The sequence below is a fragment of the Phycodurus eques genome, chromosome 5 (genome assembly GCF_024500275.1).
Source record: "Phycodurus eques isolate BA_2022a chromosome 5, UOR_Pequ_1.1, whole genome shotgun sequence".
NCBI classification, from domain to species: Eukaryota; Metazoa; Chordata; class Actinopteri; order Syngnathiformes; family Syngnathidae; genus Phycodurus; species Phycodurus eques.
The window spans coordinates 12,237,669-12,250,921 of record NC_084529.1 but is presented as its reverse complement, the minus strand read 5'-3'; the positions used below and the strand labels follow the sequence as shown (position 1 = coordinate 12,250,921).

Genomic DNA, 13,253 nt, shown 5'->3' with positions numbered 1-13,253 from the left:
GGCAATGCAATGACGTGGTGGCCATGATGGATGGCTGTGAGAGCAGCACAGCCAGCCGCCATGCTTAACTGTAATTAACTGTATCTGTGTTAACTTTAAGATGGATACGACAAGTCTCAGGAGTTTGGAACATGCTATTTTTGGTACGGTAATATTTGTTTGTTGTTAAACCATTCATCTATGGCAACTGATTTGTAAATAGGAAGCACGCTAATTCCTCACGGCTCATGAAAGCGACCAGCCTTGACTCGCCTATGAGTACGTCAACAATGTCACCATCAAACCCACCAGTGTTGTAGGTTTGAATAAATTGTGAAACTTTTCAAACATTTTCAAGCTTTTTTATATTTATTCACAAGTACTTGACTGGGTGTTTTAGGCCATGAAAGAAGAACAAAAGAATAATTTTGTACTGAACAGTAATACAGGTACATATGGCCACAAAAGAAAAGTGCTTCAATATAACAGACAATCAATCGGCTGTAACGGACAACCCACCGCATTAGTCCGTTAAATCAAAGTTACACTGTACCTAGTTTTTCCGTTTTAAGATTCGTTGTTCCAACAGAGCGGCACGGTGACCGACTGGTTAGAGCGTCAGCCTCACAGTTCTGGAGGACCCTGGTTCAATCCCCGGCCCCGCCTGTGTGGAGTTTGCATGTTCTCCCCGTGCCTGCGTGGGTTTTCTCCGGGCACTCCGTTTTCTTCCCACATCCCAAAAACATGCATTAATTGGAGACTCTAAATGGCCCGTAGGCATGACTGTGAGTGTGAATGGTTGTTTGTTTTTTTATGTGCCCTGCGATTGGCTGGCTACCAATTCAGGGTGTACCCCGCCTCCTGCCCGATGACAGCTGGGATAGGCTTCAGCACGCCCGTGACCCGAGTGAGGAGAAGCGGCTCAGAAAATGGATGGATGGATGTTCCAACAGAGCAGAGAATATATGGATATGATTATTGGTGTACACAACTTTCTGTATGTGTTGCTGTTCCATGGTTTATTAATTACCGTAAAAGCTATGCTACAGTAATTTACAATATATATATATATATATAGTCTCTATACACGGATTTTCACCTATTGCAGGTGGGTCTGGGACTATCCCCTGTGATAAACGGGGGTTCATTGTATAAAAAAAATGTGCTGGGATTTATTTATTGACTGGGCTTACCAGCTGATCTTGGAGAGCCTTGGTTTTGGCGAGAAGCTGCTCCTCTCTTTGGCTCCTGCTGTCCATGGTGGTCTGGTACTCTTTCTGTTCCCGACGGAGGGCATCCTGCGCAACCTTCACCTGGTCCTGCAGCTCCAGTTTCTGCTGGATCAACAGCTGCTTGGCTTCCTGCCACTCTCGCAGCTCCTGAAGCGCGACACACACGCAACAACAATCTGAGGGATTTGCACATGTTCATAGCTGTCAATGGGGTCACTCGCTACACTCTCTGATCAAGCAGCTTTACGCTGGATTTACATTACAGGTCTAAATGCCCAATTCCGATGTCATTTGAACCATGTAATGTAATTCCAGCCTTTGTTATATTTCACGACAGCTCTGTAGAGCTAAAAGGAACACAAGACTCTCTTGTTTTAGCTATGTATTTGAAGTGTGATGCTTCAAATACTTATCTGGTTTCCCTAAATGATGAGAGCCACTCGCTCCATGATTGTAAGAATACAACAAAAGGCCTTATCAGAGGAAGGCCTTGCAAGGAAATGACCTTGTCATTCGTCTCTGCTAGGGTTTTCAGCTCCGATGTCAGTCTGGCGTTGCTCTTTTCCAGGATACTGTTGGCTTTGAGTAGCTCCTCCATTTTGCTCCTCTCCTTCTCCAGGCCCATCTTAACTTGACCCTGAACGAGCATCAGCAAGCAGAGGTAATATTTAACTTTTAAGAAGAAAATTCTGGTCCTTAATGTTCCTGAATTACACTCACAGCAGACAAATACTGACCCCGGTACAACATTATTACAAATGTTATCCAACACAACAATTGTATGAAATATTCTCTCTTTACAAAAATCTGTGTTTAATTTAATAACGTTGTTATTAAAGCCAGTGTAGTTTACAGTGGTTCAGTTTACTGAGCTGTGAGTAATGTTTTGTTTATGTCATGTAGCTAAATGAAAGGATGATGATTGATCTCAAAGGGTTAATCTCCTAATAAAATAGACCTAAAAAATAGTTGATTTTGTGCATTCAACCTACGACTGCCATTTTGGGTCTGAAGCTGTACCTTGACAACTTTTGACATCCTCTAACCCAGGAGTATCTACCCTACAGCCCCATGAGCGATCTGCTGCCCGCCACCCGTTTTAGCGGTCTGCGACATACAGTGGGTTCACTATCTTGCAGCCACTTGCTAAAATCATTAACGGTTGAAATTTTTGCAGATTTATTAGAAGGAAAAAAAACCTGAAATATCACACACCCATAAGTATTCAGACCCTTTGCTGTGACACTCATATATTTAACTCGGGTCCTGTCCATTTCTCCTGATCATCCTTGAGCTGGTTCTACACCTTCATTGGAGTCCAGCTGTGTTTGATTAGACTTATTGGACTTGATTAGGAAAAGCCACACACCTGTCTATCTAAGACCTACAGCTCACAGTGCATGTCAGAGCAAATAAGAATTATGAAGTCAAAGGAACTGCCTGAAGAGCTCAGAGACAGAATTGTGGCAAGGCACAGATATGGCCGAGGTTACAAAAAGATTTCTGCTGCACTTAAGGTCCCTAAGAGCACAGTGGCCTCCATAAATCATTAAATGGAAGACATTTGGGACGACCAGAACCCTTCCTACAGCTAGCCGTCCGGCCAAACTGAGCAATCGGGGGAGAAGAGCCTTGGTGAGAGACGTAAAGAAGAACCCAAAGATCATTGTGGCTGAGCTCCAGAGGTTCAGTCAGGAGATGGGAGAACATTCTAGAAACTCCAGGATGGTGAGAAATAAGATTCTCTGGTCTGATGAGACCAAGATATAACTTTTTGGCCTTAATTCTAAGCGGTGTGTGGATAAAACCAGGCACTGCTCATCGCCTGTCCAATACAGTACCAACAGTGAAGCATGGTGGTTGCAGCATAATGCTGTGGGGGAGTTTTTTAGCTGCACGGACAGGACAACTGGTTGTGATCGAAGGAAAGGTGAATGTGGCCAAGTACAGGGATATCCTGGACGAAAACCTTCTCCAGAGTGCTCAGGACCACAGACTGGGCCGAAGGTTCACCTTCCAACAAGACAATGACCCTAAGCACACTGCTAAAATAACAAAGGAGTGGCTTCAGAACAACTCTGCGACTGTTCTTGAATGGCCCAGCTAGAGCTCAGACTTAAATTCAATTGAGCATCTCTGGCGAGATCTGAAAATGGCTGTCCACCAACGTTCACCATCCAAACTGACAGAACTGGAAGCGATCTGCAAGGAGGAATGGCAGAGGATTCCCCCAATGTGAAAAACTTAATTCCCAAAAAGACTCATGGCTGTATTAGCTCAAAAGGACGCTTCTACTAAATACTGAGCAAAGGGTCTGAATACTGAATACTTATGGCTGTGTGATATATCTATATATATATATTTGTAATTTTTTTTTTTTATTAAATATGCAAAAATTTCAACAATTCAGTTTTTTTTCCTGTCAATATGGGGTGCAGTGTGTACGTTAATGAGGAAACAAAAAAATGATTTTAGTAAATGGCTGCAAGCAGCGGTGAGGGATGCCGTCAAGCTGATGAAAGGGTCCTATCGGGCCTTTTTGGCCTGTAGGACTCCTGAGGAAGCTGATGGGTACCAGCTGGCCAAGCAGAATGCAGCTTTGGCGGTCGCTGAGGCAAAAACTCAAGCGTGGGAGGAGTTCGGTGAGGCCATGGAGAAAGACTTCCTGACGGCTTTGAGGAAATTCTGGTCTACCATCTGGCGTCTCAGGAGGGGGAAGTAGTGCACCATCAACACTGTGTATAGTGGGGATGGGGCGCTGATGACCTCAACTCGAGACGTTGTGAGTAGGTGTGGAGAATTCTTCAAAGACCTCAATTCCACCGACACGTCTTCCCATGAGGAAGCAGAGTCTGGGATCTCTGAGGCGGGCTCTCCCATCTCTGGGGCTGAGGTGAACAAGGTGGTTAAAAAGCTCCTCGGTGGCAAGGCCGGGGGTGGATGAGATCCGCCCGGAGTTCCTAAAGGCTCTGGATGTTGTGAGTGTGTCCTTGGTTGACACGCCTCTGCAACATCGTATGGCCATCGGGGACAGATGGCAGACTGGGGTGGTGGTCCCACTTTTTTAGAAGGGGGGCCGGAGGGGGGATCACACTCCTCAGCCTCCCTCGTAAAGTCTATTCAGGGGTGCTGGAGAGGAGGGTCTGTCGGGAAGTGGAAGCTCGGATTCAGGAGGAGCAGTGTGGTTTTCGTCCTCGCCGTGGAATAGTGGACCAGCTCTACACCCTCAGTTGGGTCTTCGAGGGTGCATGAGAGTTCGTCCAACCAGTCTACATGTGTTTTGTGGACTTGGAGAAGGTGTTTGACCGTGTCCCTCGGGGAGTCCAGCGGGGGTGCTTCGAGAGTATGGGGTCCAAACCCACTGATAAGGGCTGTTCGGTCCTTGTACGACCGGTGTCAGAGTTTGGTTCGCATTGGTCTTTTGTAAGTCAGATTCGTTCTCAGAACTGTGAGGCAGACGCTCTAACCAGTCGGCCGCCTTCAGAAAACCATTGTCAGTTAATACAGCTCGTCATTACATCTACAAATAAGTTAAAATTCTACCATGCAAAGTGAAAGCCATATATATATATATACACAACAGACAATTAGGACGGCCGGAAAAATCGTCGGTAGCCCCCTACCCACCCTTGAGGACTAAGACAAGAGCATGGAAAACCACTTGGACCCTCCACATCCTTGTCACCACGTCTTTCAGCTCCTACCCTCAGGTTGGCGGTATCGAACAATGCTAATTCAAACCAGCAGACATTCCAACAGCTGCTTCCCTCTTGCCATTAAATTGCTAGAGGCTAAGTGACTTTCTGTAGTGTGTTTTCATGTCTCAAAAGTATTTACTGTCAAAATGGCTGGCTATTGTAATAGTAGAGCGGCTCCAACTACCGGAGTCAAATTCCTTGTGTGTTTTTGACATACTTGGCAATAAAGAGGATTCTGATTCTGATATATCAACAACACCCAGAAACGCCACCAACTTTCTGGGCATGAGCTCATCTGAGAAGGACCGACGCAAAGTGGAAAAGTGTGCTGTGGTCTGACGAGTCCACATTACTAATTGTTTTTGGAAATCATGGAACATCCGAATTGTTATCAGCGTTAAGTTCAAAAGCCAGCATCTGTGATGGTATCGGGGTGTGTTAGTACCCATGGCATGGGAACCTGCACATCTGTAAAGGCATCATTAATGCTGAAAGGTACATACAGGTTTTGGAGCAAAATGTGCTGCCATCCAAGCAACGTCTTTTTCAGGGATATCCCTGCTTATTTCAGCAAGACAATGCCAAGCAACATTCTGCATGTGTTACAAAATCATGGCTTTGTAATAAAAGAGTGCTAGTACTCGACTGGCCTGCCAACAGTTCAGAAATTTCTCCCATTGCAAATGTGTGGCGCATTACAAAGCACAAAATCTGACAACGGAGACCCCGGACTGTTGAGCAACTGAAGTTATACATAGAGCAAGAATGTGAAAGTATTCCACCAACAAAGCTTCAACAATCAGTGACCTCAGTTCCCAAATGCTTACTGAGTGTTGTTAAAATAAGGAACGGTGATGTAATCCAGTGGTAAAAAAATGCCCGTCCTGGCATTTTTGGAACATCTTACACCCATCAAATTCAAAATGAGTGAATCGTCGCAGGCGGCACGGTGGACGACTGGTTAGAGCGTCAGCCTCACAGTTCTGAGGACCCGGGTTCAATCCCCGGCCCCGCCTGTGTGGAGTTTGCATGTTCTCCCCGTGCCTGCGTGGGTTTTCTCCGGGGACTCCGGTTTCCTCCCCCATCCCAAAAACATGCATTAATTGGAGACTCTAAATTGCCCGTAACTGTGACTGTGAGTGCGAATGGTTGTTTGTTTCTATGTGCCCTGCGATTGACTGGCAACCTGTTCAGGGTGTACCCTGCCTCCTGCCCGATGACAGCTGGGATAGGCTCCAGCACGTCCGCGACCCTAGTGAGGAGAAGCGGCTCAGAAAATGGATGGATGGATGGATGGATGAATCGTCGTAAAAAAAAAAAGTTTATCAGTTCCAACAATGAGCTTGTCTTTGTATTGTAGGTGTATTACATTGAATATAGGTTGAAAAGGATTTTCAAATCATTGTATTCTGTTTTTATTTACGTTTTACACAATATACCAACAACGTCATTGAAATTGGGGTTTGTATTTGTTTGGAGAGGAACTTTCACTTGTCGAATCTCTCACCTGTTGCTTCTTGAGATCTTTCAATGAATTCTCCTGCTGTTGGAGTCTCTGATCTCGACTACCTAACTCCTGTTCCAGAGAACTCCGGCTCTTCTTTAGCTCCTGGATCTGATTCTCTAAGACAGTTCGATGGGTCTGGTTAGCTACCAGCTCCTCCTGTTTCAAACATAGCTTGTCCTCGGATACCTACAAGTCAGTAAATACCGTATTATTTACTTGGTTAAAAGCGGTGTGTGAGGTTATTTAAGGTGATCACACACCATCTTTTCTGCATAGAATTGTTTTTTTTAGGTGGCTGAAAAAAAGCTTCTTGATTTTAAAAGCAGTTAGGTCTTGCCTTCATTCGTGGTCTTATTTTTTCCAGCTTTTTGGTCAGTGTTTATACAATCATCAGGCAGTCTACAGTACATCTCAATAATTACTGATTCGTAGTGATGTCACTCAATGTGTTTACATGTCAATCATTAACACATAGCAGCAAGGATTAACCTCCGCAAGATGTAACCTGTTCAGCTGGGGACTAAATGTGAAATGCTTGATTTTATGCCTACTATAAGAAACTCATTGTAAGAGAGGCCTTGAGTTTTTGCTGTGTGTACATTAAAGAGGAAAAAAATGAATATAAATTATTTTAGCAAATGACTGCAATATAACAAAGAGTGAAAAAATTAAGGGGTCCTGAATACTTTCCGTACCCACTGTATGTATTCTATTTATTCTATAATTAATGTAATTGAGTCCGACCACTATTAAATATATCAGTCATCTCAGTAATTTTCAAGCAAATTTTGCAGGGTCTTGTATGAGTGAAAAAAAACTTTGATGCTGTTTCCAATTTATATTCAATATTAATGTTACATAGGTGCTGCTCATTTTACATTTCTTTGTATCAGAGCTGCTAACCTATAGAAATTAACTTGGAGAACAATTTGTCTAAATTCATCTGAATTTCCATCTGGTCAAAATTTTGTCAAGCACATGCCTGTGAATATTCTCATTCATCCAGGTCATTTTATTCTCTGGGCATTGAATCGATCGTAACTGGACTGTTCTATTTGTCTTAGAAGACGTTTCGCTTCTCATCCAAGCAGGCTTCATCAGTTCATGCAACAAGGCATAGTTAGGACACACTAGCCAGTGTTTGTATGGAAGACTCAACTATTTATGCTCCAACTTAGAGGCATGCCCCACACCACATAGGTCAAGAACATTACTGCGGGACAGTTATTGCAGTATGTTATGTAATAGGACAAAACTAATTCTGCATACTGTTCAATTGCACAACATAATGATTACTCGATAATCGTAATCGTTAATAAATTATGGCTTCAATATTTATTATTTTAATGTTTTTATTGCATCAACCTTGTAATTTCGAACGTTGCAGCCTGAAGCCAAGTAAATGAGATTTTGAGGTGCCATTGTAAAAAATAAATGTGTCTGTCGATTAATTCGCCTCTACCAATTCTGTTTTCAACCTTGGTTTAAAAAATTTAAACCATGGAAAAACCATGTTGATTCCGTTTCATCTTTAGTTTGAGATGGCCAGAACAGTACAGTGTGTGTGTTAATGTGTCTAAACCTACTTTGAGGTCTTGATGGAGTGCCGAAAGCTCAGACTCTTTGCCATACAAGTCAGACTGGAGCTTTGTGAGGCTTTCGTGGCTTTGCTCTAAGGCCTTCTGTAGCTCCGCTGTCCGGCTCTTTTCAGAAGACAGCTGCTGGTTCACTTCTGTTGCCTGCTCCCTAAGCTGGCGCTCTTCCTCCCCCTGGAGGAGACAACCCAATAGTTCATAAAGACTCACATGATTACTCGTACAACCTGTTGAAATTGATGGCTCTCATACTGAATGTCTCATACTTACTTTCTTAACACAGACTTTCTGTAACTCTGCAACCTGTCCCTTCAGCTTCATTATCTCCTCCTCATAGCGTCCACTGGCCGTCTTAAATTGCACCTCCAGCTTACCCAAGGTTTGGTCCTTCTCCCTCAGCGCATCCTGAATCTTTGAGTTATGCTTTTCCAATGATGCCAACTGCACTTTCAGCTTCTTCTCTACCTGACATTTGGAGAGAGACAAAAGTTCCTCCACTGTTGCATTACAAAATAATCTTTGGCCACACGTTCAAAGATATTTTTGTCCATGCGTAGGTTGCTGTCCTGAACGACGCTTTTGATAAACTCTAACCAGGGTGAAGACTTTTTAAAACTTCGTCTTCTCTTCGCGGTTTGTGTGTAGACTAGGGCTTCCACAAACGATTGTTTTGATAGTCGATTGGTCACGGATTTAGTTAATTAGTCAACTAAAAAACAAATTTTCTTAAATTCACATTGTGCATATAGCAGGAAACTGCATTTTCTTGTCTACAAACATTTATTGTGAGGCAATTTCAAACTAATAAAAATAATACACCAATAAAAAATAAATTTTAGTATAAACTTGGAGTTTCTTGTAAGTATCAAAAAAAGGCATTAACTAAAAAAAAAAAAAAAAAAAAAAAAAAAAAAGAAGAAAACTTTCATCTCATTATAAATGCACAATGTTATCCAACTTTGGTATCTCAGTCAGAACACTAGGGGGCACTGCGTAAAGATTTTACATCAGGGGCACTGCGTAAAGATTTTACATCAAAAACACACGAAGAAGAAAAGGACACGAAGAAGAATGTAGCCTCATGTCGAATAGATACTGTCAAGGCACAAACTGCGGCGCCTGCATGCATGATCTGCAGTGCACATGCAACCACATCGGCCATATTTGATCGCCAATTACGGAAACCACACCAGGTCAAAACGTAAGATTTGTGGTTTGGTGTGATGGATTGAGGGCCCGGTAACTTAGAATTATTATTTTTTCCTTAATAAATGAAATCACCGTTTAAAAACAGTATTTTAAGTTCACTTGGTTTATATTTGTCTGATATTTAAATTTCTTTGCTGATCTTAAAGTGGGGAAACTAGGCGAAAATATAAGAATTTGAGAAGGGGCCCAATACTGTTTCACGGTACTAGAGAGAGAGAGAGAGAGAGAGAGATAAAGCCAATACACTCAAAGACTCCTTTAGCCCCCGAGCCATCAAACTGGACAATTCTGCACTCAGTGAGAGGGGGAGAGGTGGACGAGGGGATGAAGATGAGAAAGACATCACCTAAATGTTTAATTTAACGCATTATTTTTAAAATATATTATCTTACTATATTTATGATGATGCTTCATTACCTTAATACAGTATATGTTACTATGCCACTTTACTACTTTCACTTTTAGTTTATCTACTTTTTTATCTATTTTACTTGTCTCCGTTGTACTGTTGATGCTGCTCCTGGAGCCTTAATTTCTCTGAAGGAACCCTCCGAAGGAATTAAAGTTCTATCTATCTATCTGTCAGTCTATCCGTCTGTCCATCTAATCCAGCGCACCGCAAATCGTACATTTTGACCTAGTGAATGCGCCGACGTGGTGCGCATCTGCAACGCAGATCGTGCTAGCGCCGCAGATCATGTCTTGACAGACTAGCTGTGTGCTGATCAGTAAATAAAGTGAATTAAAAAAAAAGAAATACAAGACAGATTCTTGAGAACACTACACTGAATAAACCAGACTGTAATGAATAGGAAGCCCAAACAGCGCACGTCCGGCACGCCGTTTAACTATGTGCGCGATCACTCGCAAAGCTAGCTGCTATTGCTAACGAAAACAAGCATACGTGACATCAAGCCGCGCGATTCCCACAATGCAATGTGGATTTTTTTTTTGCAATAATTAGCGTCCTTATTGTTACGTTAATTGTCGCCGCCACATTTATTCTTGTTTTATGCTGCACTTTTTTTTATTTTTGTGTATTTTTTTTAAAATAAAAAAATAACTAGGTAGTGTCTTAAAAGAGTAACCTTCTACTTATATGTGCCCAACAGGTTGCAGACTGTTGAAATAAATAAGCTCCAATTAAGTTTTAATAAGGTGGGTCACTTCTACCCGAGTGACAGCCGTTGAATACATCAATTTTATGGTTCCATCATTCTGAAATTCTTGCAATACAATAAACATTGGCATGTTGAGCTGAAGAGTGTACGTTTCTCAATACTTTGGTGAAAGTGGCAAGCCTTTTCAAGTCAATGGGCTCGAGTCCGAGTGAAGTCGCGAGTCATTGCTGTTCAAGTCAAGTCGAGTCTCAAGTTATCAGATTCATGACTCGAGTCAAAGTCGTGACTCTGCGTGTATCACTGCCGTGCTGCCATAAAAGGCACATTCTGTCGTGCAGATTTTGAACCGCATCTTCGGTCAATAAAGTCTAACTTCAGCAATCATTGCTAATGCTAAAGCTAACGCCCGAAAGCTGTGTTTTTCCCCAGGTACTTCACCGGATGACCACTACTGCGCATTTGCATCACTACAAATACCCGTATAGGATAACACCTCCTGCGCATGTGCATCACGACTACCAGCCTTTAGAAAAAAGTGTGAGCAAGCAGGAGGAATGGCGAGAAAAACAAAGTCTAAAAAAAATAAAAATAAACGACCTTGTCGGCTTTTAAATTAATTGTCAACAATTGTGAACGTCGACATTGTCGTGATTCGTCGACTAATTGTGGCATCCCTAGCATAGACTGACAAAATAGAGCTTTTTGACTTGTGTCATCATGCAAACATTTCAGAAATTGCAACCAAATCACCTTTTTTTCCCCCCCTAGCATTCTCATTCGCCAAAATGCACTTTCCAAGAAATTTGTTTTAAATTTGACAGTCTTTTTAAGCCCTACTGTGTGTGGATATACTGTGAACCACCGTTTAACGCGGTGGATACATACCCACCCACAATAAGGTAACATCTGCAATATAAAAAGACAATGTAAATAACTTTTTCTTTCGCGTTTCACCTGTTCCACAAACATTTAAACTTATTTAAAAATACTTTTTAAACACAGGCAAAGTGCCTGAGCCTCTGTAGCTCTCCTTTCACACGTACAAGGGCATTACAGTTAATGAGTATGCTGTAAAAATCCATTAAACATAATTGTTTAAATAATCTGCAATATAGCGGGGTGCAAACAATGCAACCGTGATATAGGGTGTGGAACACTGCAGAACTGTTTTACCCTGCAGGTATAAAAATATACATTTTGTTTGTTTTCAGCACTTACCTCTCTCATTTGCTCAAATTGTTGTTTTGATTCCATCATTGCCTTGCTGAAGCTCTCATTATTGCTCTGAAGCTCCCCTCTTGTCTTTTCATAAGACTTCTCCTACAAATTGAAGACATGCTTATGTTACTTGAAGGAAGGAAAAAGCTACACAGAGATTTTCTTAAGTTGGTGACTGATTGGAACCATCCCAAACTCCTTAAGTGGCTGTTACTGTCCTTATCCCTGCCTTCTCACCTATATTAAAGGTCCCTTTCCATCATTGTTTTTTTATTTAATTATGATAATCTTTTGTATTTGTATCTGGTTTGCACAATAATTTCAGTTGGAAATGCCAAAAATGTCCTTTTTGAAGCTATTCTAGTTGGTCTTTTCAGCCTGGCATTTGAGACGGTCGGATTTCTCATTATGCAACATGTCAATGAGTTTTGCTGTGATTAGGTTGCTCTTCTTCCCTAATTTAAATATGAAAAAGAGCTTGAATTTGATTGCTTCATATCATGGCGTCTGGTAGATAGATGTCACGTCCTTCGATGCCTAGTTTAGACAACTACGTCTTTTTATTGTGACCCACATCCAATCTCAGCTCACCTTCTCTATTAGTGGGCCAACAAACCAACGCTTGGTGAAATGTGCTTCACAATGATTTACACACACTCTCAGTTTGGCTAGTGAGTGCTCTGAGCAGCCAGGGCGATGGCTGTCCCCCGTAGCTGCTCACAGCACTGTGAGAGTGATGGAGCACACTCTTGCAGCTGGACACCAGCCGCCGCCGACCTGCTGGAGAGGACCACATTCACTTCATTTGCGCAACACAGAGTATGCATAAATCATTGTGAAGCACAATCCACCAAGCGTTGGATAGTTGGCCCACTAATAGAGAAGGTTAGCCAAGATTGGACATGGGTGACAACAAGAAGAGCTCATCATCTGCTCTCATTCATGTGAATTGAACTGGCCGGGACGACCATCCCTGCCGACAATGAATCCAAGCTTTCCTATTTCATACACCACAGTTACATCAAAAAATACAAATATAGTTAAGTATTGGTGTAAAACACAACATATGTATCGGCCTACTTTGTAAAACACAACATATGTATTTTTATGATTCGGCAGCGGCTGAGACTCGCTCGCTTAAAAGCCGGAAATGGTGTGTTGTCGTAGAGCTGAGTTGAGAGGGCGGGTAACGGCCACAAAATGGTCAGGTATAATAAATGAATATACCAAAACTATGTTACACTGTCGGCGATTTCAAATCCTGTCATTTGCAAGGCTTTTGCATTCAATCGACAAACCGCATAGATGTCAACCTTAAACAATGTTACAGACTCATTTTGACCCATGTTATGCATAAAACAGTTGACAAAATGGATTCTGATAGTCAAATTTGCTGGTGGGTTTATTCTGGTATTTACAGCAGTCCCCTACTGCTTCTGAAAGTGTTGAAGGATGGAAAGTGGAAGCTTGAACAATGACTGCTAAAGAAAACAAATGACTGTTAAAATTGTTCATGTTAAAAAATAATAATAATAATCTAAAGAAAAGGGACTATTTAGTACTGAATGTTATATTGCAAAAGACTTGCAGACCGAACGTTAAGCTTCATTTGCACATTTTACTTTTAAAAGACAGTGGAGATTGTTAAGTCGAATTTGTTGGCGGGTTTATTTTGGTATGTAGGGCAATCATTA

At 42.0% G+C, this 13,253-nt stretch overlaps 1 protein-coding gene across 4 annotated transcripts in view; it reads right to left on the bottom strand.

Annotated features, from left to right (window-relative positions):
• Window positions 1–13,253, bottom strand: part of eea1 (early endosome antigen 1) — a 55,052-nt gene that overhangs the window by 7,500 nt on the left and 34,299 nt on the right. For 3 of the 4 annotated variants that reach the window (XM_061677535.1, XM_061677536.1, XM_061677538.1), the window contains 6 exons: window positions 11,560–11,661; window positions 8,282–8,476; window positions 8,003–8,185; window positions 6,417–6,602; window positions 1,717–1,848; window positions 1,173–1,358 (listed from right to left, as the gene is read on the bottom strand). In XM_061677535.1, the coding sequence (XP_061533519.1) occupies window positions 1,173–1,358; window positions 1,717–1,848; window positions 6,417–6,602; window positions 8,003–8,185; window positions 8,282–8,476; window positions 11,560–11,661 (984 nt within the window). The remainder of the gene's footprint in view (window positions 1–1,172; window positions 1,359–1,716; window positions 1,849–6,416; window positions 6,603–8,002; window positions 8,186–8,281; window positions 8,477–11,559; window positions 11,662–13,253) is intronic. The other variant, XM_061677537.1, reaches the window with a different exon arrangement.